This window comes from Apteryx rowi, unplaced genomic scaffold (assembly GCF_003343035.1).
Source record: "Apteryx rowi isolate R43461 unplaced genomic scaffold, aptRow1 scaffold_117, whole genome shotgun sequence".
Taxonomy (NCBI): domain Eukaryota; kingdom Metazoa; phylum Chordata; class Aves; order Apterygiformes; family Apterygidae; genus Apteryx; species Apteryx rowi.
The window spans coordinates 1,148,549-1,175,559 of NW_020447386.1; the positions used below are offsets into that span (position 1 = coordinate 1,148,549).

The 27,011-nt window shown below is 40.9% G+C and overlaps 1 protein-coding gene across 1 annotated transcript in view; it reads right to left on the reverse strand.

Annotated features, from left to right (window-relative positions):
* KIF26B (kinesin family member 26B) overlaps positions 1-27,011 on the reverse strand; it is a 211,736-nt gene that overhangs the window by 87,279 nt on the left and 97,446 nt on the right. The window contains exon 4 of the mRNA XM_026082291.1: positions 26,379-26,562. Coding sequence (XP_025938076.1) covers positions 26,379-26,562 — 184 coding nt within the window. The remainder of the gene's footprint in view (positions 1-26,378; positions 26,563-27,011) is intronic.

Genomic DNA, 27,011 nt, shown 5'->3' on the forward strand with positions numbered 1-27,011 from the left:
AAGATGAAGCAACATGAGTTAAAAAGAAAAAGAAAGAAAAAACAAGAAAAAACCTATTCCCAAAATCCAACCTAAAAGCCAACACATTTCTGTGCAGAAAACTTTGAACAGGAGTGGGCACATATGGCATAGTTACTATCTTGAACCTACACTCTCCAGCGAGTCTGTAAAGGAAAAGCTAGAAAAGCATGTAGAAAACTGTATCATGAACCTCTGCAAATAGGTCCTACACAAGAATAAAAATATAGAAGAGCAGTATACAGAACTGTTCTCAAGAAAAATTATGTGTAGATATTCAAAATGTTTTAAAAATATAAGTATGGTGCTCATTTGCCAATATTTGTACACAGACATACCAAAATATAGAAGATGAAACCCCAGGCAACTGACTTTATCCACAAACTATATATCAGACAGGCTGGGTGATCTTAGGACCTCAACTTGCTTGAGTCAGTCCAATTCTTGAAGACTAACAGAATCTTTTTAGGCTGGAAGAAAAAGTTTCACTAGAAGTTATGAACAAATATAAGAAAGGGAGATCGTGGGCAGAATATCACAAAAAAGGGGGTCCTGCTAAGCAGAGGAAACTCTCAGAAGAGCAATAGAGTACAGCAGGGGTCTACAGGCTGGACTTCACCTACAAGCCTCCTCCTCCTCATCCACCATCTTTTCCTCAGGAGAGAAAGAGTACGGCTGGGTGGAGAGTGCCATTGCCTCAAGAGTGTGATATCTCCTCCAGGGCTTGCACACAGCCAATTGCTCATAAGCCCAGCTGATGCCCTTCAGGAAGAGAAGGTAGAAAGCCTATGTATGGCCAAACACTTAGAACAACTTCAGCATCAATATGGCTAGTAACATAATCCCCCCAAGTGGGATTTCACCCCCTTAAGTGTTGAGGTTCAGCTACCCTCCAAATACATTAGAAACTTTGCCGTTGAAATACTAGGAACTAGAGTAATGAAAAGGTATATAAGCAACAGAGATGAAGTAGGCTTTTCTGGTTCTAACATCCCATGGCACGTGGTTAAATAAAAATTTCATTTTGAATTTCCAAGCAGGGAAAGTAACTCTAGGAATGATAATACTAAGCACTTTCCTTCAATATGCAGTACTCATGATAGCATAAGATTATTAAGGTAAACACTGTAACTGGATTTTTTTTTATTATCTGGATGATGGTGTGACCTTAACAGGATTTGTTCTGCAGTTATGGTTCTAAGGGGATGATACGAATAATCTAACCTCCCACCACATTGTGTCACCTAATTGTCCACAGGTGTTATGAAAAAAAAATCCTTCCCTCTCTTCTCCCCAGTGAATGTTGTTGCACAGTTTGCAACTTAGTTTAAAGTGTCCTCTAAATCACCAGGCAATGGCCTTTGATAGAAGTAGCAGGAGACTGAACTGTACAGGTCACTGACCTAATCTTCGCCAGATACTCATAGGCATGTTCATGAGTTGGGATGCATCTATTAGATGTCCCTGCATCTCAGTCTGGACTAAAGGCCTTCAAGAGCAGGATTTCTCCTCCTTCCCTCCACTCCATTATATATTCATATACAATTCATTTTACAGGTCCTGCTAGTATGACTCGTTAGCTGTATGCTATTATATATATGCTTTGTAAGACACTCTGCCATCTTGAGAAGGATCTGCTCATTGCCCTGAACATTTGACAATCAACAAATCCAACAGTTAATCAGGCTAACTACTACTCTCACCTGATGAATTCTATGGAATGACTTTTGTAAAACTAAGGCATTGCTCAAAATAGGCTCTGATTTCAAAATTAGCTCTTAAATTACTCAGAGAGTAAGTGTTAAGTAGTCCCAGAACTTGCAGGATCTCACCTTCCTTAACATACAGGGGAGGCACAAAGGTGCAGAACTATAACTTTGCCTGGAACAAACTGCATGGTGAAAGTTTCCAAACAAGCATCAAATGTCACGTGTGATTGATGGTATTTCTATCGATCCTCCACAGACACAGTCTGAACAACTCTCTTGCAATTCTCTATCAACGCTCTTCATTTCTCACCTGGAAGAGCTCTACTGCTATTCCAGTCCTAAGCCTCTTCTGACCAGAGATGGAAACCTGCCAAAACATGCAGAAGTACTGTGAATGAGGTGTGCTAAAGAGTCCTCTGGGACTACAACTCATTTTTACATAAGGTCTGTGCAAGGGTGTGAACTCAGATGTCTAGAGGTAGGCTCTTGCAGTAACCTACTGTGCCATTTTTCTGTATTTATAACAAACTCACACTATACTTCATGTGAAAGGCTACACTTCCCTTCAGCCACACAGTGACAAAAGAAGTGCTGCAATATTAATTTGGACTAAATAACAAAAAATAGTTCCACGTGGGACCATTTTTTTCACTGATAGAAGATTCGTCCCGTTCCCCTGACACCACAGGGAACAGTCATCAGATGTCACAGGGGATATTCAAAAGACTTCAGTGACCTAATTAGGCTGCCACTAAAGCCAGTGATAAAATTCCTGTTGCCTTTAGAGGAGGAACAGGAGCAGAGGTAGGCCCAGTGCTGTGCTCTGCCAAAAGTTCTGCTCTCTCAACCATGGGGTATGCCACAGTTCAGACTACATTTTCCTCCGGTCATTTGGACCTGGGCCATATCCTGGGCCTATATGTCATCTGTTTTGCCAGTCTGATTTAGAAGAGAAGATCACTGAAGCAACATTGAACAAACTGATGGCAAAGATAAAAACAACAACAATAACTGCCACTAAAGATCAATTTTTCAGTGCATAATGGAATGGAAATCTGTCTCATCTGGGAGCTGTGTAAAGATTTTTAAAATACTCTTCTAAAAGAATATGAAGACTGGCTGTTGGTTGAGCATCCCTAGTTTACCACCCTTATTGTGACCAACCAGTAAATATATTTATCCAGTCAATTCATTGCCATGACCTTAAAAAGGAATAGACTCTTTTTTTTCCCCCCAGTTTCAGCACATGATAAATTCCTCTTTTTATTTTACTAGCTCTCTCACATTGTATTAACAGAACTTTATGAAGTGTTTGCCAGGCGAGAGGCTAATCTAATTACATAGACTTTTCTGGATCAGCTCTGTTTGTTATTGACTCAGCGACTTGACTTCTGTCTGTGCATGTATGTGTCTACACAAAATGATAAAATCAATGTTCTCTCCCCCAAGCTGTGCATTTTCAATACTTGTATACACAGCCTTCTCAAAAGGTTCCAAATGTATTAAACAAAAGGAAAAAAAAAGAAATGGAGAGATTATTTTCTAACATTAGTTAGTCTGAGATGATCATTTATGCTGTAAAATTACTGTGTATCAATCAAATAATTTCCCCCCAGCAAAGTCTTTTAAAATGCTTGTGTTCATTAAGACAGCTCTCTCAGATGTAACTTCTTTTTCTCTCCTCACTCCTCCTCCATCCTCTGATTCTCAGCTGCTCAAATGATTATCATTTTGAGATGGAGCCAAATTCATAACTGATGTACAAGACTAGCTTATGTGGTGAAGAACTGTAAGTAAGTACTGAGGGAGTCAAGAGAAAACCTATGTGGGTTTCATACCTCTTGAGCATGTAAAGTATCTATTGAGGGAGTCAAAAACAGATGTCTGGTTAGATTCAACTTTCTTCCGTTCCAGTTCATGAAACTCCATGTACCGAGTCACATAACAGCATACCGTGCTTTTGGGACAGCTGCACATCCACTCGTGTGGTGCGAGAGCCCCAGAGCTAGTCCATGAAACGTATTCTTCTCCAACCGCATCTCTCCTCCTCCTTGGCCCAACACACCAGGCACAGTAAGCACATCTGCCAGCAGGTCAGAAAGTGGGAAGGAGGCTTCACTAGGCTTCAAAAGCAAGAGATGCAGTCCTGGCTACAGGGAAGCTTGCAGTGAGGTTCAACTGCAGTCAGTCTCATATATTTGCATGAGACCTGACAAACTTGCTTCAATTCTCAATGTCAGACCCTAAACCCAGTAAAAATTGTTTGGCACATCTCTGGCAGTGCGACCATTTTAAAGTGGTACCTGATTGGTTGTAGATCCCCCAATATGGAGAAAATTCTCTGGAATTGCTAAATAGGAGCAAAGCTGGTGTTGTGGGAAAACCAACCACCTTTGAAGCATTTGGCTAATCACAAACACGAAGATTTATACTGACAAATCTAAACACCAAGTACTTAAGGGTCATCTGTTAAGGTTCTTGAGAACATATTAGCTATTGGATGCCAAACATTTCCCCCATCCTCAGCTACAACACAGAGGTCTTTCAGCTATCCATGCTGATGGGCAGTCTTCTACTTTGCTATAAGAAAATTTCAGAGAAGTTATTCAGCAACCAGTCTGCCTGTATTCTATTAAAGTAACATACTACTGCTTCTCCTGTTCAATTTCTCCCCCTCTCTCTTTTCCTCTACCCCCTAATTACTTTGCTATAAACTTGATGACCAAAACGAAGAGAACAAAGGTGCCATTACCAGAAAGTCAAGCAGTTACTGGTTGAAGAACATAATGACATCTGGGAAAGGGGAAAAAGTGCTAAGACTGACAGAGAGCCTACCCTCTACTACTCTCACCTTTAATAACTTCCTTTCTGCATTTTGTTAAAACATGAAAACGAAACCATTCAACTCAGATGGCTGCTGCCAGTCTGTCTGCCTGTCAGTCTCGGAAAGCAGTCTGGCTTCTGTGTTTCTCTGCAGCAGCACAGCAAAGTCATTGAGCTGCTGAATCCAATCTTCATGTAAGGCCCCCAATGTCAGGGGTTCCCTAGGCAGAGCAGCATATCTGGGAAATCTTTGTATTCCCACTGCGCAGCCCCAGATGGGATCCCTATGCCAAAAGTGTGTCACAGGCAGAGGAAATATGCCACTCCAAAAACTCTAAGGCTACAGCAATGGCTCCTGGCAGGGTCATTGAAAGCACACGTGAGAGCAGCCCTGCGGCTGTTCAGCTCTGGCTGCAACTGAGAACAAAAGATAATGGAAACACACGAGGTAGGTCAGGAACAGCCTCAGGCCCCTGTTATCCCTCACATTATTCCTGTACGTGAGACACATAGGGGACTGAGAATGTGGCACAGCACCTCCCATCTGCAGACTTGCAAGTCTAAGGAATGGAAAAGCATAATCTGATCATCTGGTTTCTGGTAACATCCAAACTACTTCTAACCCAACTCGTGTCCCTAGGGACATACATCCAGCGAAAGCCCCACGCAGATGTCCCCAGGCATCATTCAGGTAGTATAATCAAAAAGTTTACTTTAGATTCCATAAAGCTGAAAAGCGATTTCTGAGAAGTCACAGCACACAGAACAGAAACCAAAACGTTCTAATTAAAAGACTTCTCCTGTTATTGAGGGATATTGGATTAGTACAAACCACATCAGAGGAAACTAGTTAATCCATGTTTGGTTGATTTGTACATTGGGGAGGCCAAAAGATTTTAGCAGTCAGTATTATTTACAGCAGCTATAACGTCCTGTCAGTTTAATGACAGAAAATCCAGCACTACTTTTTTGGCTGAATGAAGAGAGTTTTCTTATTAAAAAAAGAATATATTTCTAACTATCTGACTTCTAAATCAATATTATAAGTAGACTTTGATTTGTGATGTTAACTTCAACAAAATTCATGACACATGAATTAACTGTGTTGATGACCTTCAGAGAGTCGCAAATACGAATATGATGTAACAGCCATGGTAAGTGATTTCAGGAGTACTTTAATTCCATATGACAACAGTTCTCTGGATGGAGGGGTGGGCTGGAAGAGGTCAGGATTTTCATGGAATATTCTCTAGGATTACTATTGCACATCCTCTGGCAACATCTACAGTTATGTTCAACCAGAAAAGCAAGAGAACTCAGTCATGTCACACCAAACAAAGATTTGTCCCACCATGCGTATAAGCCAGAACAGCCTATTCACCTTTTGCATTGCTTTCTGGGTGAACATACTAATTAATAATCAGCATACCCCTAAACACAGTCTTTGTTAAAGTGAAAATGGGGGTCTTCATTTACGGTCCCAAAATCTCCACATTCCAGGTGGGTTATTTCTGGTCTTTTTCTCCTAGGCATACTGTTTAGACAAAGAAGGGTTTGTGTGTTTCTCTAACCATCACATCCTATGAAGTCAAGGCTTGAACTTTCAGGCTAGGTGATATTTTTCCCCTTTTCTAAATGAATGCCTTGTTGAACACTTTGTTGATACAAGGCTGAAGAGAGGCATATTATACCATAAGGGACCAGTTTGCATACAGCAATACACTGCTTTTTTTTATTAATGCAATCCATCATTTACCTTACCCTCCCTGTGAACAAAGCAAAAGGAATGTAACTGCCCAGCCCAGAGATTTTTGTAAGGCTTGTTTATGAAAAGAGAAACCAGTGTAGGAGTAAAATATAATTCATAACATATAAATACATCCTGAAGGGACAAAAAAGATTATGGCACCAGCAGAAATAAAAAAAACATCTATGGGAGAAATGGCAGCAGATCATCACATTAGAAGGAAGCAGAGACAGGCCAGGAAGGCAGAGCAATTAGGAGCAGGTAGCACTACTCCGGCCTGCACAGCGTAACCAGCAACATCAGCTGAGCAGAAGGACAGAGACTGTGAAACTGCTGTCCCTGACAAGGCTGTTAAAATGCTGTTTCTACCAAGGAACATATGAAGTATCAGATAATACAGACATTTGATATTGCATTAACGGCATCCAGACCAATTACGAATTTTCTGCATGCCTCTCTTCTCATAACCGGACTGAAACCAAGTATTTATCTTATTTGTTCTATCTGTTTATAAAACAAATAAGACTGAATTATATAAGACTGAGGTGTAAGTTCCTAAGATTTTAGATACCAGATCTTTAGCAGATCTAAATCAGCACTGATAGTGGAGCTGCTCTCACTACCATCTAGAGCTCTGCCCTGAACTGCTTGATCATCATGTTCCATTATGGCACACAGATATCTTCTTCCTCTTTATAATGAAGTAAGGTCAGTGGGACACACAGGGAAAGCCAGATGGGAGTGAAGACACTGTTTGCTGTAAGAGGAAAAGGGTGAATTCATTGAGGTGAGTGTGGAAGGGTGAAAAGGTGCCTTTGAAGATGATGAGAAGGACAATCTTCTTGGAGACAAAGAGATGAGACAAAGAGAGTGGTAGTCAGGGGCTATATTCTGTAGAGTACAGTAATACAGTCTGGAAAACTAGACACAGCCAGCAAAGAGGCTGAATAGAAGAGTTAAATATCACAGTCATTAATGAACTGAAATTAGATTATAAGTCCTTTGGGAACTGTCACCCACTGGGGTAATGATCTGCTGCCCTGCCTCTTCATTTCACCAAAGAGACTGTTTCTGCTTATGAGATTGTAAGCAATTAGAACTAGAGTCCTCACCACCACAAAACATAGCAGAAAATATATAGATCAGAAGATCAGTATATCACAAACTATGTATTTGTGGTGCAGCCACTACAAAGTACGTAAGAAATGCAAGGGGATATCATCCTTTTGGCACCTGCACTTTGCTTACATTAGAAATAGGAAAGATAAAAAGCCAGAAGTCTAGAGGACAAGAGGTTGCAATTGCCACAGCCAAAGTTTCTTCTTAGGAATGGAAAGGAAAGGAAGATAGTACTCCACTTAATCAGCAGGTGATCACTTCTCTCATTACCGGTATAACAAGAAGCAATCCTTCCTGTGAATGGCTGGTTCTGTTCGGTTTTCATGTACTCTGGGCCTTCTAAACCTGCCGATCCTGTGAAAACAAGCCTTACAAGAAAATACGCCAAGAGTTTAGAAAAAAGTGGCACTTTTTACAGCAGCAGAAATAGCTATTGCATTCCAGCTTTGCAGCACTGCTGTATTGTGGGCTGGCAGCTTTCAGAAAGAGAAGCCTCTAAGTCTGCGCTTTGTAAGCAATTTGCCACACTTGTCATCCTTGTATAAAAGCCTTTCCCGGAGGATACTGTTCTAACAAAATTATCCACTGCAAAGGCCAGCAGCATGCTCATCGTGTCTCAATCAAGGCAACATAAAGAGGAAAGTCAACCATGCATGTCTATCATTTGGACGATTAGCCTTTCTGACTGCAGACGCTATTCTAAAAGGCTAGTCCTCAGAAGCACCTAATTTCTCAGTTGGAAATTATTTCTCTTTGTCTGTCAAAGGCACATAGCAACGAATGTCCTCTGAGAACAATATTCAGTGGCTTAAAGCAGAATCAATGCAAATACATCAGAAACATCTTTGTAACCTCTCTACGACCAAATGAGAAAAATGGGGGTATCTGTGATATGGAACAGCTGAAAATGAATGAAAAAAAAACAAAGATGAGCACAGCACACTAGTCCTTGTGCATCTCCACTTACACTTTTGATACTGCTGCTGTCAGTCTTATTTGCTTATTCAGTACTCCCTCTGGATATCATCAGCCATACTAACTACAATTATTTTTAAAGACAAAAAGCACATGGCCAAAAACAAAAGGAATAATTCTTTCCAAGGAGCTCTTCATAATCACAATGTACTGCTTTAATCTCTGATTGTATTCTGTATCTGATCTATACTAAATTTTACTACCTTTTATTATCAGCTAGGTTCTTTATTATTCTCTCACTGCTTGTACTCCCAGATTATTCAAAGGAAAGAAAACTTATGAATGATTTGTAAGTGATGTTCTTACATACCTGCAAATATAAAGGCCTGATGAACATAACTGATAAAATAAAGCAATTTGCACAATAACATAAAAATTATTGCTTAGTCTGCAATAATGATTTATCTACCACTTTGTGTAGTTTCTGTTAAGGCAAAGAACTCAGCCAGGGAAGGTCTATGAATCTTCAGTTCATCCTTAGTTTCCTTCCACCATTCTTTCCTGATGTTTTTAACATCTATTCAAGAGAAATTCTTCAAAGTGATCAAATCTGAACCATGATGACAAGGCACGTCTAAATGGAGCTAAGACTGGGGTATTTTTTCAGTCAGAATTGAAAGGAAGATTCACTTCTTTCCCTATCTGTCCTATCTCTCAGATCAATAAAACACAGACAATTAGGCTTCTTAATGGGGATAAAAAGCACAAACAAAAGCAAAACATTTTTATACTATGGGGTTGCAAATCCTCTATTTTCAAGCTCAGCTAAATATCAGCAAATGCAAATTAACGTCTCAGTTAACATGAAGCTCTTCTTGCCAGACTATAATCCTCCTCATCCTTCCTCCTTCTCCCCTGTACTCTTGAACTTGATGTAGTCTCTGGCAACTAGTTGGGTTGTATAAATTAAAAAGCACCACTGCATGACAGAGGTGGTTTTGTTTGACTTCTGCATGCACAGACTGGGTTTTGAACTGGAGGCATGATTGCTGTGGGACAGCCAGCCCAACGTACATAAATCAAGATTTATTTTTGTAATTTTTTTTACTGAAGTGAATTAAATACTACGGAAGACGCCATGTTGACAATTTTGGAGGCCAAAATCTTTCATTAAACAGACCAGGTACTGCATAAACTGCATCCAGATCAGTTTACCTATTAACATACCTCAGCACTATTTGGCTAGGGCCATTTCAAGGAGCAAGAGAATTGTTCAGTATCTATGCCTGTTTAATCTTGGGCTCTCAGTCAAGACTGCTAATTCGCATACTGGTTTTCCTGATCTATTTGTCCATACAAAGAGAGACCACTAACAGCCTTCCCTCCACTGCTCTGAATTTCCAGCTGTCTGGATTTTGAAAATATCAGGTCTCAAAACTCTCCTATACCACTCTCCTTTTAAGAGAGTATCTTTCCATTTTTTTTTCCACTTGGGAATATAATATAATATACTAAAATAAAACATGCTCCCCCAGTTTCTTTAGAAAACTGATTTTTCCAGCATAACATCTCTCTGAGCATGTGAAGAACAGAATTCCTGCATATCTCCACAAACAAAAAGGCAGCTGCCCAAGAGCCTCCTGCCCAGCATTGGATCACTACTGTTCTAAATAATCCTTAAACTTCATTTAGCACACATGTTGCTGTTAGGCTTGGTGGCATTGGGTGGGTTCAAGGGGAGTAGATCTACAAACATCCCCCTAGGCTTTCCCAGCCAGGCAAAAGCAAGGCTCAATTTGCCTTTCCAGTAGCAGAAACACTGTGTTCATGAAAAAATAGCTTTAACTCTAAATTTGCCTTCTGCTTGTCGGAGACATAGCTGGATTTGGTTCATATTACCAGACTACAAGAAAGCAGTCATTCTTATAGAGCCTTATTCCTTTTTTCTTCCCTTCAAAGGCTTGTTTGATATCTAGTCTTAAAGAAATTGCCTTCAGATGGTAACGTTTACATGAGAAATACTCCATTCAGCATCCGATTGATGCCTTAGTTATTTGTTGTACTTCCACAGCTCACTAAAACATAACCCATTCTGATGTATGAAAGGCTAGTGTCAAAAAAGTATCAAGATCTATTACTTGCCTTTAACTATGCCCCATTTGATTTTCTTATCAGCTGGACTTTGAACAACCACACAAATCTGGACTTGAATCATTTACTTCACAAGAAGGAAGCACATTGCCCCGTAAGGTTGTGTGCATTTTGTCCCTTCCAGCGAGGAAGAAGATGCTAACATTCCTTCAAGGAGATGGTTAGGGGGTTCGCGTGGGCAGCTGGGCTCTAGGATTACAGTGTTGGGAGCAAGGGTGGGAGAGAGCAGGTTACTGCAGCTTTCCTTTATCTGTCTTGTCAGGTCATTTGATCTTGGACTAACTGATAGACCTGTTTACTTAGCAGCATATTTTTAAAAGATTTCCAAGGGGCCCAGAGAATTTGGTGGATACTTTTCTATCTCACAGTAGTAAAGAACCAAAAAATAAAGGAAGAAAGAACGGGGCCATGAGAGAGCAAGTTAAAAAGAAGTGGAAGGGTGGCTGACAGAAGTAAGGTAAGTGTAACTTGCAGAAAAAGGAAAGCTGGACATTGTCCACAGTCTGGTAGATTAGACCCACTTGCTAGCTAGAACATACCCTCTCTATGCATGTTTCCATATGCTCTAGGAGTACCTTGTAGGAGAGACAGATTGATATAAATGATTGTGTAACACACACACACACACACACACACACACACAGAAAATCACACACAAAAAAGAAAATCCAATGAAATGCAGATGTTTGCTATGAAAACTTGAAAACAAGCTTGGAATGTACTTTTACCTCTTACAAATCTTCCTTGAAAAAGTGAAAAAATAATGCAAGGCAGGCACCCACCTTGTTTACTGACTGTCTAGACAAATAACTGGGGAATCTCTAAGAAAATATGAATAGCCTGCCTTTATGGTACTCTTTGCAGACGTGTTTATTCCCCTGACCAAATCTCTGCAGTCCAGTCCTGAGAGATAGTGGATGCTGACAATGCCTTAAAATAAGGTTTGTCTGATTAATCGTTGTTTTGTGATTATTACCTGAGAATTTAGCGATGGGTGGTCCAGACACCTGAGAAGAGCAGTTTTAATGTGTACACTTTAACTCTAGTTTTTAGTAATGGCTGTACATCTTTTCTTTTTTCCCCCCTCTAGATACAAGGAAAAAGGAAAACATTTACCATTATGTATGTAAATCACACTAGGGGGAAAAAAAAAGACTCCTAAAATGAGAAGATACATTGACATTTAAGGTGCAGTGCTCAGATAAGACCACAGACAGGTATAAGGATTGCAGATTCAGGAGAGCAACCACCTAAAGGCACAGTGATGGCCAGGACAGCATGCCAGCTAGTGGAGGTGCAACAGTGTAACTGAGATAAAAAGCAAAGATCACTGACCCTTGAGGCAATATGATGCATACCAGAAAAGTGGATGGGTAAATGGAAAACATTTGTGAATCATTTCTGCAAAGGAAATGAAAGGAGGAGGACCTGGATATGGAATGATGGGCTTAATGGGACGAAAGCAGTTATTTTAGCATGGATGCTCAATCTGTTGGCAGGTGCCATAAAAATGGCTGTGAACCCCAAAAGTTTCACCATCTGCATTAGTTCGTGTGCTCAGAGTATTTCAGTCATCTAGTTCAAGAGAGGAAAATGTTCCACACAGTGCTTGTGTCAAGAGTAAGCACAGGTAAACGGAGTTTGCCCACTTCTCAGTTGGCCAATATAGAGTTGGGGCACTTCCCACTGCTCCACCTGGAGCACCAAGCTGGTGAATTTGCCTGCAGCTATGTTCATCCCTGCAGCTCCGATCTACTTAATTTACATTACTGGCCGCATAACATGAATGATTAAGAGTGACCAGCCACCAAAGTACCACCTCTACCTCAGAAATTACCCATCAAACTTTGCTGAACACCTACGAGTCCTAAAGGCATGCACTGTGAAGAAAGTTTAGGATCAGCATGCAGATAATGCATCAAATCTTCTTGTCCTCGCCAGCTCTCAACTCCCTGCCCTCCAATGGACTTACTTGCTAGTGACTGTTAACTGTATGAGGAGTTTGACCTGAGCTAGCTAGCACCTTGGATGTGATAATTAGTTGGGGAGAGGAGATTCAGCTGCATGCTGGCTCTCAGGTGCAAAAAAGGAGGGGTAGAGGCAAATCTGTGGCCTCACTATGCTCTGAGGATTTGGAGAAAGACCAGAGGCCTGCTGGAGTCGCAGACAGGCAGTTTCCACCACCATCTTCCCCCCTGCAAGGGTTTGTGTAGCCACCCTGAGGGCAGCCTTCTTCAGCCTTGAGCTGCCTCAGCCCCAAGGAGGCAGAACTGAAGGTTTGGGGGCTGCAGTCACTCCAGGGCTGGGAGAGGGCAGTCCCAGCCCTCAGCCGCAGAGAGGATCCTCAGCACTTGGCACAGCTGCTCCAACTGCACATGCCTGGGCAGGGATCTGCGATATTGTGCACTTAATCTCCCCCCACATTTTAGCTGCTGTTACTGAAGAAATTAACATTTAAGCAATAGTTTTCTCCACCCATCTAATCTACCAAATCACAGAGGATATTCCTGCAGCAACCAACTGTGATGGACTATTCTGCACAGTAGATTAAATCCTACAGTAATAATAATATTACATGGCGAAACTCTTTGGTCTGCTAAAACCATGTTAAGAGCAGGATGACAAATGATTTACAGTGTTTGACACTGAGCTCCCATATTGCCAGTTTCACAAATGGTGCTGCTTTCCAGAAAAATGGGGAGTAATAGGCATGCTGCAGCTCTTTGCTAAGCCTCCACTCCATCATCATATCAGGCGTTCAATCAAACGGGCTTCCCTTGATAACCTTATCTCTCAGTGGGCCAGCACTGCTTGGATGGAGCTGTGGGAAATGGCTGCACATTGCACTATGTCCATTATCTATTTCATTTAAAGCAGAATTTAAGAGGGTCCTGAAAATTGCTTAGCAAATAGGACATGGAATCAAAGAAACCTCAGCCCATGCCCTGAGTAAAGACACGTTTTGGTACTCAGCTGGTGACCAAAGAGTAGTTCTGTTGGACTCATTATTTTAATGCTATTGAAATCTACCACGCAGAGGTTCAGTTAAACCAGTTAAAGCCCTGCCAGGCTAGTGACAGACAGGCACGGGACTAACAAGAGAGGACTGGGGAAGTGCACAATCATCCAGTGCCGGAAAACCAGCTGGACATGTTTCTCTTTCCCCAGCCCAGCTTCTGCGCTACAAGAGACTTGAGGACTCTGGAGATTTCACACCACGCTGAACCAAAAGCAGAGCTTACAAAGCTCCATGGAATAGTGTGCTTAAATTCACCTTGAAGCCTGAATATGTGACACTTGTGTCTTGTCTGGCTTTATAATGTGGGCTGGGAGTGGGAGGAGAAAATGATAGGTTTATGTAGAGGAAGGCCAATAATCAGAATACTGTTCTTATTCAGCATTATTAGTCCCTACTGAATTAGATGGATCAGCAATAGATACTTCATTCCTTTGGAGATAAAAAAAACAAACAAACAACGTAGTCTAAAATTGTGAAGAAATATTGTACCTATTAGTCTCTATGTTAAAGCTCTAGAAATAATGCTCACAGAGATAAGATGACAAGCAAGAAAATAATAAAGGTAAAAGAGCAAAGGCAAATTTCCTTGTATATGCTGCTCTGCAATTAACTGTTTGAAGCAATTCCTGATCCCCTTAATCTCAAAAACTCTGCTATCTGCCCATCCAGTTATTTTTAATTTGTACTTCTATTATTACTGCTGCATTATTAATACGCCCTGATAAGATAGGCAATAGCTTGGTGGTGCTCTGTTCCAGCGATGCCTCACATGGCAGAACAGTCCTCGTGATGAATAACTGCCTCCCGTCTGAGGAGATTCATGATTCCCACCGCTTGCAGCACACGAGTCCCTGAGGGAATCCTGTTTCCTTGTCTGGGCTGAGATTCGGTTTCCCAAAAGGCGCGGGTGCCTCTCTGTGTTTATCACTTCTGCACATGCTGTTATCAATCAGTGCGCATGCCTTCACCTCCTGTGTGGCCAGACAACACCCCGCTCCCCCCCGGTGCCTCCGTCAGATCTCTTGCCAGCACATACCTTAGCACTGCTCCTCAGCGCTCACAGAAACACAAAGGCAAAAATGCAATGTTTAAGATATTTTCCTTGGGGGGGGGGGGGGGAAGCTTTTCTAGCCACGCTGCTTCCAGAATCAGGGCTCAGGTGCTGTGGCCAATCCAGTCAAGAACAGATTTCTGTTGCTAATTAGCTGTATTTGGATAAACCTCCAGCAACACACAACGGTGGAAAGAAGAGGGCAAGAGACTAAAACAAAAATTACGCTCACACTGTGTACAGTTTAAAATACATATGTCATTTCCTGTGGGGAAAGGGGGAAGGGAAGAAGGGACTGACAATTTTTAAGTTTTCCCACATCCATGTTTCTGTAATGGAGTACACGCTGTTGCAAAGGTTAATGTACAGCTTTCTTCCTGCCATTCTAATATGCATCACATTTTGACACTGTATCTTTTTCTAACTAAGCTTCTCCCCTTCAGTACAAATATTATAAATTGAGCAGATCTGTGGAAAAATCCAGCAGCAATTAATATGAATGAGACCAACTGTGATCTACAGAAATGTAATAGCGCCTTACAGATACCTAGAGAATTTAATGTAAAATGGTGATATTTGTATGAGCATTTTCAATCACCCCATAGGAGAAGGAATATCATGTTATGTGTAGGATGACTGAGCTGGGCAACAAGAAGGATATTATTTTTGATTAAATTCCACAAGAGGTTACTGGAAATGTCTTAAAGGAATGTGGAGTTCTTCATCTTAAAAAAAAAATTGACTTGTTTATAAACAAAGGCAAGTCTATGGCTAGTTATCTTCTCAATTTTTCAGATAGCTTGTTTGGCAACTCCATATATAGCTCTTTGCTATATACTCACACTGTACTGGGGGTGGGGGAGATGAATGTATGGATACACATATACACATATACATATGTTTGTAGATACATATGTACACACTATACATATGCTGTGTATTCTACATATACATATACCTACCCATCCACCCACCACAGGTGCACCCATTCCATTTCTCAATTCTCAGCCCTACAGGAGAAGTTTTGTGGGTCACAGACCTTAAAAAATGTATTAACCTACCTCCCAGTTTTGCAGGACTGGTCATGTCAATGGTTTCAAACTTTGTTTTTACCTTTACCCTACAGAAAAAAAAATCTCTTTCATAAAGAAAAATATGAATATTAAAATATTGCTTTTTAGACCTGGCATTTCATATCTCACCATCCAAGGAAAATGTCTTTTAACTGTAAAGCACATCAGCAACAATATAGAAGAAAAGGTCTATTTATATGTGAAAAATGAAATGGCATTTGGATATCAGGAATCCAGATCACTAACGTTACGATCCCATCTTCCACATGACAGTGCCTCATCTGCTTGTAGGTAGGAGTCCTCATGGGAAGCGATTCACAGTTCTGCTCACACAGCAGTGACAACATTTGGGGATCTGAGAGCCAGCAGCTTTTGTGCAATGGGCGTGCACATGGTGACCACCTTTACAGGCTCATCCTGGCAGAAGCACACCTGAACATCTGTCTTTTAATCAGTAAAGATCAGTTCAACCTTCCTTTGGTTCACAGAAGGCCAAATGTGTGGCAAGAAAATGCAAAAGCCATTTGGGTCCTTTCCTTGAAGGACTTGGTTGTTTCATGCATAAACTGCAGAGCCACTGCAGTCAATGAGTTGCCTTGAGCTGGGACTGGGTACATTATGATGAGCTTGTGATGCTTCTTGGACAGGACAGTGGAGGATACAGATGTCCATCTGGAGGATGGCAGCAATTATCTGGAACTTTCTACAAGCATCTTGTTTTTATAGCTCCTGRTAGCTGGTTTACGTTACAGTTAAAGTTTCAGAGCAGAACAGAAGAAATGTTCCTACTCCATGAGAGATTGATTTCACCTTACTTGCGCCAGCCAAAACACAGATACCTTATTCTAAGGCAGCTGTCTGGGTTGCCTTTGTAATCAACTGAAAAAGAAAAGAACTTCTGGTAGGCAACTCAGTCTGTCTAACATAGGTAGCACTTTTCCTCACTACTTATGGGAGGAATTTCTATGACCAGCCCAGATCAGAAGGCCGACAGTTGGCTAGAGTCAGCAATGTGAATCCCAGCCTAACAAGGCACAATAACGGGGGCACTAAAGATTGAGGAAAAAGATGGGGAGATAATGACTCGGAGCAGGAAGAGATTGGTATCTCATAATAGAAGCAAAAGAAAAATGGATGAATGTCTCCAGAGAGATGTTCCCAAAAGATGGTTTTGATTCTTAAATGAAGAGGAGAATAAGGGGAAGAGATAGTGAATGAGAAGGGCTTCATCTACATGGCATCCTCAGTATGTAAATGGAGTTCACACTCTGCTCTTCCTCAGCTGGGCTGGTTACCTATTTAAGTTGACATTGTACCAGAGAAATGAGGTGAAGCTCAGACCTTTCGGATAATGGAAAACAGAATAACCTTGTAGCTGAATCAATAGGTTCAGCCCCGTCATTAGTCCATGTCGTTACAGCAGTGCTATACTGGAGCCTCCTGCAGCATCCCCATCCTCTCTGTACCACTGAGCACTGCTCCTGGACACATGCTGAGAGGAGTAAAACACAGAGGAAAAAGGCTGGGAGGAGAAGAGGAGCATGAGGTAAGAAAAAAATCTGTAATAAAGGCTACAATTAAGTGTTTAATGTACACTGCCCTCAATTTGAATAAGATCTCAGAAAAATTACCATGATCCCAGGTATAGCAAACTGTTCAGCATTTAAATTCCTTGCTCAGCATTGTCCTAGAAAAACCCTTGTAATTTTAAGTTTCTTTCATCTTGACTTTCCAGATTTATATTGACCTCTCCTTCATGGATTTAAATGTGAATTTAATGGGTTGGGAAATTTGGACAGGGCAAGGAGAAGAAGAGGGCATTTCAAAAAGCAGTACTGAAAGTCTTAGAAATGAAATGGAAGTGATAAACTAGACCTATCATAATGCCCCAAAATACAATAAGCAGTACAACTTAAATTAAAAAGCAAAGGAAATGAAAATAGAGCAGCTCAAAAGTTTGAAGAAATCAAAGTGTTAAAAACAATGAGCTTTTATACTCTAGAAAAATCCCACAAATTTTCATTCAAACTGCATTAACTTTAATGTTTAGGAGATTTTAAAATGTGGTTCACTGTACTGTGATGCCATTTCACCAACATAAAAGTATGTTTAAAGCAAAAAAGCATACTTAGTATGTGACCAGATATTAAAGATTTCTGTAGCTTTTTTCATTATGTTGACTATACTGGAACAGCCACGTTAATTGATACATGTGTCTGTGTATCAAGGCTTCTAGTCAACTAGAAGTCTATAAATTATGCTCATTCACTCCACTAAGTGACCTCATACAAGAACACAGTGAAGTATCCTAAAAGTCATACACGAGTGGGTAAAAATCAAACATCAACAACAATGCAGAGGACACTGTATAAATAAAATCACTTAGGAACATAAAAAACTTAACAGCACCTGCTTGTAGTGATTTGAGTGAGCTAATTTTCCCTTGATCCTCAATGTTTGAAGGAAAATTCAGCAAAATAGACCAAGATAAACAGTATAAAACCAGGCTTTAAAGCTGTTTAACCTGGGTGAAATGTATTATAAAAGAATCACATAAAGGATTTATTCTTCTGACACAGAAATAAGAAAAAATATTGTCAAAATGAGGTATAGTTTTTTCACATTTCCTCTATCTGGTTCAATCCTACCTGGAAACTTCCTCTACCCATCTCTTTTGCTCTCAGGCTCATCCATCAGTATAGGTAAGAAGATGTAACCAAGAAGAGGAACAACATTTTTGAACCCTTTGAGGCAAGAAAGAATCTACTGAGCAACAGTCTGTTATCCACATTTGCTATCATCATTTCTGAGTTAGTGCCCATATTAGCAATATTTTTGGAGAAGCCTAAGGGAAATGTATTCTCAGTGTCATGTATGACCACATGGTGCCCAGATGGACAGAGCACTCTTAATGCCATACAGCAAACTTGCTCCATTTTGCGGAGTCAGATGCAAGGACAGCAAAGGTATTCTGCCTTCAATTTCCCCTTTTCAAAAATACGCCCATTGCTTAGTGTCTGCCTCCATTTGCCTGCCTGCATCTGCAATGCTCTGGGAAACAACTGCACTAAAAGCCATTCACCCTCAGCTCCTCTCCCTGGGACCTGCTCCTCGCCAGCTGACCTTGGGAATCCTTTTACCAGGAGCGCCAACTCGTCACACCAATAACCGCGGAGCCACTTCCTAAGCTTTTAACAACTTGCCAGTGGGCTAAAATGGACCCATTTCCCCTTTGTCGACTCATTAATACATATGGCTGAGACCCAATCTCCCCCTGCAGTGGCTGGCTACATTATATGGCTCAAATGCAGCCCTACTTCTCCTATGAGGGAATTCTGTCTAGTGTGGTGTAGGATGGAGGCAATGGGCCAAGTTTTCCCTCAGCAGGCTTGGATGGCACGTATTACAAAGTTTCCATGAAGGGGCAGCTTCTGCACTTGAGAAAGAGAAGGAAACGCAATTATGGCCATCCTCTAAATTGTGGAAACCTGAGTAGGTAAAAATTTCTTCCAAATGCGTCTTTCCTTATACCTCACAGGCAACGAAAATGCAATCTAACCCTCTCCTCCAGCCTGGGAAGGCACTCACACAACCAGGATAGGCTTTAGTTCAGAGAAAGACGAACTAACTGTGCACAGAAAATATGATCAAAGGATATCAGAGATTAACACTGTTTACAGCAATTCTTACAATTTCTCTGAACTTTACCTTTTCCTTAACGCAGCTTGATGTATTAAAAATCCTCCGAGAAAAGCACATTTAGCAGGACTCTAGCCAAAGTGCATGAAGGCCTCAGCCAGATCCAACCAATAACTTTGCTGAGGAAAATCCAAGTTATGAGCAACTCTATCTGGAGGGCAAAAGGCCACCTGGATTTCATTCCAAGTGGAACTAATTATTTAATTTATAGAACAGTCATGTTGACAACAATGATGAACACATATGTTTCCTTTAAATGCCTCATGGAATAGTCCTTTTTTTTYCCCCCCCCATTTCAGTAACCATGGTGACTTCAGAAGAAAACAGCTTTGACCTTAGAAATTGTTTTCTGTGATAAAGGATTTGTCATCTAACAGTTAACTTTTTCTCCCTATATACCTGTGCGATGAAGTTTTGTAAAGGATCTTCTCTTCCTTCTCTCTTGCAAAGCTTCATGATGGATGGCAGTGAAGTGAACAGTATATATTTTGCAAGTTGTGCTTGACTTTTTTGCTGACCTTAACACAGGTTTTCATTAACACTTGCTTAATGCATACAGTAATGTTTCCCCCAAAATTCTCAGATCCACAAATCAGATAGTCAAAATGCAAACACTCAAAGGGGAGTTTCCTGTGTCTTGTGGGCCTAATGCATGCATCAATTTTGTTCCCCCCAAACCAACTTTGCAAATCATGTAAATCTAAGAATGTCTCCTTACTTTCCACTGATACAAAGCGATATACTGATATACTTTCCACTGATACATACTTTTCACAGATATAAAGAATTCAAAGAGATGACACTGCTATTGAAAACATATTTGGACAAAGACTATTCAAGTCACAGGCAACAGCCAATAGAATACATACTCACTGTTAACACATATTCCGTACCGTTATAGCTTGGATGAAAGCATGTCAAAGCCAGTGCTTATAATTGCTGCCCTATCTTGTGAAAAGTCCAATAAGCTATTTTAAGGTAGCAGATAGCTGAAATTATAGCAGTGTGCAAACACAAAACTGGCATATACTTCTGCTTCCCTAGAAGACATATGAATCTACTCAGAAACCTGAATTGCTTGGGCAGTAGGGGTTTGTTCACTGTTAGTTTTGGCAGGGATATACATAAATAAGAAACAGCTCAAGTGGAGAGCAGGGACAGTAAAATCAAGATGGGCAAGAAAAACCTGGCACAGCGTGAACCAATACTGGTACTGCAGAACACCTAAAACTGGAGAGGGAATGGGACATAAAGGTCTTGGCTAAACAGGGCCGGTGTAGTAAGCAGGAAAACTGCCTTTGGTTGCTTTTCTCCATCTGCATTCAAGATTTTGTATTTCCTCATAAAGGAATTGAATTGCATTAATAATACCTGATCCATTCCTTCAGAATTTCTTTCCCTATCTGGAAGAAATCTACAAAGCACTGCATCTTGACCAGCCACTTGGGTAGATTATATAATCAATGTACAAAGTGGGGTGGTAGGACATAAGACCATCTTTTGATTTTTAAGAGCACAGTATCACTGCTTTTTTTAGGCCAAGGAGGTAAGACTCTGCCAGTTAATCATCAGTGATACCCTGCCTCTGAGGACCTGCTGCCTCATTTGAATGTCTCTGAAAATCCCCCGCCATTTTGGTGGAGGCAATTTCAAAGTCAGACAAAATCTTTCTGACATTTCTAGATTGAGGTTTACGCTGATCAAGGTGATGATAAGGTAGGCTGTAGAGTACTGTAAAGTGAAGAGTAAATTTTAGGCTTATTTCAATCAAATAGTTTGTGTTTTAAAGTAAGATTAAATTCTTAGAGCCTGGCACTGAAAAAAGATTTTTAATTGAATCTTCTTTAGTATGTGGCACAGACACTTAAAGCTGTGTGACTCGGGAGTGTCTGTCATTTTGCAGGCATTAATGGCCTTCAGCTGTGGCCGCTGCTCAGCTCCCGCTCATGGCCTTTCCCAGCCAGGCCCCGCACTCAGCCCCAGCCAGGGGACCCACTCCTGCGTCTCTCACTCGCATACTAGATTATCAAAAACACCTCCTTTGTGCTGCTTCCTACCCTGCCCTACACACTTCCAAAGGGCTCCTCAAAAGCATCTGCAATGTAACCTACTACTCCCCCTTCAAAGATTTTAATAATCTCCTCTTCTACAACACCTACAAACCTTGACAAGGGGTATCTAATATTAGATTGCTGATGTGTTGAGGACACTGCTATCAAGATGACCAATAATGCCTCATTGTTTCTTCTGGCTTCCTGTCTCTCTCTCTGTCTGGTCTTCCTCCCTACACTTAGTCTGTAAGCGTTCTGGGACAGAAACAGATTTTTTGGTCTGCATTTATACATCATCTAGCAAAATGGGACTAGGCTCTACAACAGGACTCCTGGTGCTACAGAAAAATAAAAAGTAATCACAATATCACAAAGTATAGTTGGCTTTGCTAATGCTTTGAAATGAATTCCAGAAGAAAGTCCAGTGATGACTTGCTTCTCCCTGGTGGAAATATTTTGCACAGGGATGATTTCAAATGCACAAACATTGCTATTTTATTTTCAGGTTAATAAAAACCAAAAACAACAATTCACAGCAAAACATACTATGTAAGCATAAAGAAATTTAATCTCTGCCCAAACATAACCAATATCTTTTAGTGGCAGAATTTTATAAGGCTACATAGAGAAAAATAATAAACGAAAGAAAGCTCAGAGACCACATCCATTCATTCTAAGCCCTGTGCCATCTGAACACAACCTATTTAAGGCTGGCAGAAAATTTTTCTTTAAAGTTGGTTTTCATGGGAAATGTGGTATTTAGCAAAATACCTTTCACAAAGGAACATTTCAGGCTTTCATCAAAAAACAGTTTTTGTTTTGTTTCTGTTTAATGGAAAACGGGGGTGAAAAAGGAGGGAAGCAGGCTGGGGAAAAATCTAAGCAAATCTTACTAGAATGCCCTCACACTAGTTAATCTGAGTGAAGTCATGGAATAATTTGTTATTCCTGCATGGAAAGCCTTTTTTGCTCTGTTTCTTGGCTCCTTGTCAGAAAGGACAAAACAGACTGAAGGAGCATGTTCCAGAAAACGATGGGACTTGGAGAAACTGCACGTACAGTCATCCAGGGTAGCTGCACTCTATGTATATGTGTAAATCCAACCACAGCAATCTGCTGCTCTCCTTAGGAGAATAGCTCAGAATAGGAAGATGCAAAGACAGCAGGGAGAGAAGGAAAAGTATTATGCAAGCTGTTGCAGCTTATGGAGCAGGACTGTCATTCATCCCAAAAGAAACCTCTCTGTGATCAGGAAACAACAGTGGGGATACCACACTATCTCACTGGGGGTCAGCTCTTGCTAGCAAAAACAAACCCAAAGCACGTGTGCATGTCACCTTTTACTTTACTTCAAGGAGAGATTTTTGGAAATGAGTCCAACAAAGGATTCGATTCTGTACTACTTTATTTCAGTTTGACACTGCTGTATTTCTGCTAGGGTCGATGATGTATCTAACATTGAAGTAAAATGGTGGTTATACAGTCCCATCATTTTATTATTAGCATCCTCCTTCTCCTCCTGTGAAGTTGAATGTTAGTGTTCAAGTTTCTTCCAAACTCCAGGTTGATACTGTTTGGTTTGCAAGACCTTGTGCGGGAAAAGGTATGAAGCACGCAACCTGAACATACGCTCTCTAATTCTCTTCTTTGTGCCCCTCTAGACTCTTCGGTTGTACCCATACTRACTGAGCTGCTAACTGACCTTGGCATATTTTGGTGACAGTCAAATCCTCCTAGTTTAACTTGCAAAAATCACACGCCTAGACATGACAGCTGATCCATCGCTAAGAAAGTCTGGAATTTTAAATAAATCATTGTCATCAATTTTGTAATGAAAAGCAGAATACCTGAAATTTCCTGTGGAAGTGAAAATCTAAAATGGCAACTGTTTGGTGGCAGGTTTTTTTCTAGAAAACCTTGAAATTAAATTTACCCTCCAAGTCTAAGATTTGAAGTTCCTGGATTCCGATCCTACAGCTCCTGGATGCCCATGCACCCTGGCAAACTGACAGGGAGCTCCGAAGCTGCGGCTCAGCCAGTACATAAAGCTTCTGTCCTGGGGCTGCCAGCTCCAAAGCAAAACCCGTCACTTCTAGGAAGCGCAGGGCAGCCTGTGCTGGGGTAGTCAGTGTGTGAGGGTCCCTGGTGAACTCAGAAAGCCAGATGCCTTGGCAATTATCAGCCTTTCAATTCTGATAAACCAGACTTTCCAATAAAAAACTCTCATGTTAGAAAATGCCAAGTCAATTCAAATCCCAAATTAACTAGATTCTTATCACACTGGGATTATTGGTAAAATGTTATTTCTACCCAAACCAGAGAAAATCCAAGTCACTGAAAAGAAAGTTTAGCTCTCCTGAACACTCTTTCTCCACACTGGCCCACATTTTATACATTTAAACTCTTACAGAAAGCATTATATGAAAGAAAATGCTGGGAAAATTAGCATAGCTTTTTGCATGGCCATATCAAAATATATGCCCACTAAACCAAACAGAACATATGTAAATAACAATACCAAAAATAAATTAAAAACAAGCAAGCTGAAAATTCCATTGCTTCATCTGAAGCTTTCCCAATCTGACAGATAAATTACATTTTTATCCTGCAGTTACTCACTTACTATGCCTCACACCTATCTCTGATATATTAAAATGCAAATTATGCTACAGAGGTAAACTGATGGAAAGATTTCAATGCAAGTATATGAGCTTTAGGTCATAATTATAGGGTGACACCTAGGAAAAACAGAAGAGGAGAGAAATGGAACTGAATTCCTGAAACTGCAGGCTAGACATATTTTTGCTAATGGAAATGTTGTAGAAAAAAAAGGATTTTCTCTATTTTGATTATACGAATCAATCTAATTTGGTTCTCCTACTTTGGAGAAGCATGTGTTAAAACGTTTTTTTAAAACCTCTTAGCTATCTCTCATATACTCCAGTAACTACTGGATGGTAAATCTGTATTAAAAAGAAATATCCTCTTGACAATGATGATTAAGATTCAAACTCCTTCCCAACGCTTCCACCTCAAGTTATCGACATCAAGTTACAACTGGGGTGAATTTGTCCGTATATGTGAATGTGATCAGACAGCACACAGGATGAATGCAATACATCTTTTTATTTCTGCAGACTCCATTCCATGCTTGAGTTAAAGTGCAGGCTGCAAAACTGGCCCAAGGCATAAACAAAGTGGGAAACCGCCTCCAGCAGCACAGCCCCACTTCAGTAACACCAGAACCACGCAAATCCCTGCTCACTACTGCCTCCCCAAAGGGAACAGTGATGGTGTGAGGGGCAGTATGTCCTCCCAGCAGCAACAGGGACTGACCCCATCCTCACCATTACCTTGGCGCCAGCAAAATTGCCCTTCAAGGCTCCCCCTGCATGTCTCTATTCTAGCTGACTTAGCCCCTTCCCACTGCAGAAGTGGGCTGGCCTTGACCTAGCTGCCAGTTATAGCTCTTCATCTGCTGGGCTGCAAAATTTCAATTTTATTTACAGCTAGAAAGCCTGGAGCCTGCTCTGGCACACGGTGTTGATGGAGAAGCAAATCATAGCTCTATTTGGGTATATAGCAAAACTGCTGCCCAAGCCCTGTCCACTGGAAACCCATAATCAGAGGAGCAAGAGAGGTTCAGGTCAAACTTGCAGTGTTTTGACACAGGGGTGTGTGGGTGTGGGTGTGTGTGAGACAGAGAGAGACAGAGAGAGACAGAGAACTAGTCTCAAGCACAGAAATGTAAGAATCCTTGGAGGAGAGCTTCTGCTGTAAGTATTTGCCATAGCAGATGCTTAGAACAACTAACAGGTACAAGTTTACTCCTGCTCCCACTGAAGTCAGTGTGTGCATCACTACTAACTTTGGTAAAACCCTGACAGATTTGTACTTCTCTTCCCACTTACCAGTTCAGAGGAAAGGAAGGGGGCCCTGTGGGAAGGGAATCCTGTAAGCCCTTTCCAAGGGACATAAACCACCCATGAAAGTAATACTATGGTTCTTTGAAAGAACTGGAACTGTGCGATTTCCCGGAGTATCCAAAATCAGCAATGGAAATAATGAAGCACATCCTGTGCTCAGTACTCCTAGATAATACAGTGTGATTTCTCTCCTAAACAGAAGGATTTTCAGCAAATTCATTGTCTCCGCTTAGTATTCAATAAATATGGAAAAGCAGAGCACATAGATGCCTGCATAAGAAACTACCTTGATTAAAGCAAACTATCTTTGGCAAGTGCCTGCATGTATTCCCCAACGTAATGTGCCAGGCTCTCCATTTATGACAGGGAGAAAGGAAGGGCTTAATCCCCACTCAGGCAAACAGCAAAGCAACAACAAACTCTATAGCCACCTTCTCTACTGCCTCAACCACCTGCCCTTATAAGTATGTACCTAAACAGTATTTTAGGTACATACCTAAATAGTATTTTAATAGGGTTTGATCATGGAGAACGGGAGGAAATAACATGACTGAAGGAAAAAGGAGCAATTCATCATTATCAGCATAGGCTTTGTTCAGGTACACAGTCAAGCCTTGTCATGACTGTACTGGAAGAAAGCCTGGACACATGAGCCAGAAGCAAATTACAGTGTGCCCAGCCAAGTTACCAGTCTGGACAGCGAGGAGATCAGGAACCCAGAGTATGCCACAGCAAGCACCTGCTACACAGTTTAAATACAGTCACAGAGACTAACCTGCTCCAGAAACCCTAGCAGAACAGGTATTATAAACACCTAGTAGCACTGGGGTCCCAAAGCAGGTACATTTAGTGGATTATGGTTGCAGAATTGGGTCCATCTGTGTTAAAGTCCACTGTAACTTTATTAGAATTTCACTTGCATTAAGTAAGTAATTTTGTCAAGCTTTTGAATGCATGCTCAGGGACAAACTTCAGTAAAGCCAACCCAGAAAGCACAGTGGTCTTCTTTAATGTTTTGCACATAAAAAATCTCTTCCCAAAGAAAACAGGTGTCTTAGTGATACTCGCAAGGCCTACCTTGCCCACTCCAGGGGTGTCCTTCACTTTGCTGACTGCCCTCAACAAACATGGTGGTGCAGGGGGTGGGGAGGTCTGAAGGATGCTGCTGAAGCTGGTGGAGAAGAGAGGAGATTCGGGAACTGTTGAGGCAGAAGGCCTATGCTTCTTCTTTTTGGAAGACAGGTTCAATTTCTGAGCAGCTCTGTAGGAAGAATGACAAGAGTAAGCTAAAAAAAACAAAACAAAATCAACAATAGAAGCAGTCAAGAACTATAAATGTATTTATCAGGTTCCCATTTACATAGGATCTCAATTTTGCCCTCATTGACCCCAACAGTTTTATAATTCTGGTTCTTTACTCATTATTACTGGTTTAACTCCACTGACTTCACAGAGTTTCTCCAAATTTAACCAGTCTGACCAGTAGGGTCAGAACCAGGTCTCTGTCACTATCTCATCTATTGAAACAATTCAGGCTGCAAGAAAGCATCAAAATCTGCAATTAAATTAATGAGCTATACAGCAATTTATGTTATAAAATTAAGTTCAGTCACTGAATGGTTCACGAAGAATTGTTTGTCAATCATAAGCCTTTGATTAGAAAATGAATACTTGTGCAATGTTTGGAAGTAAGCAGCCACTGTTATGGTA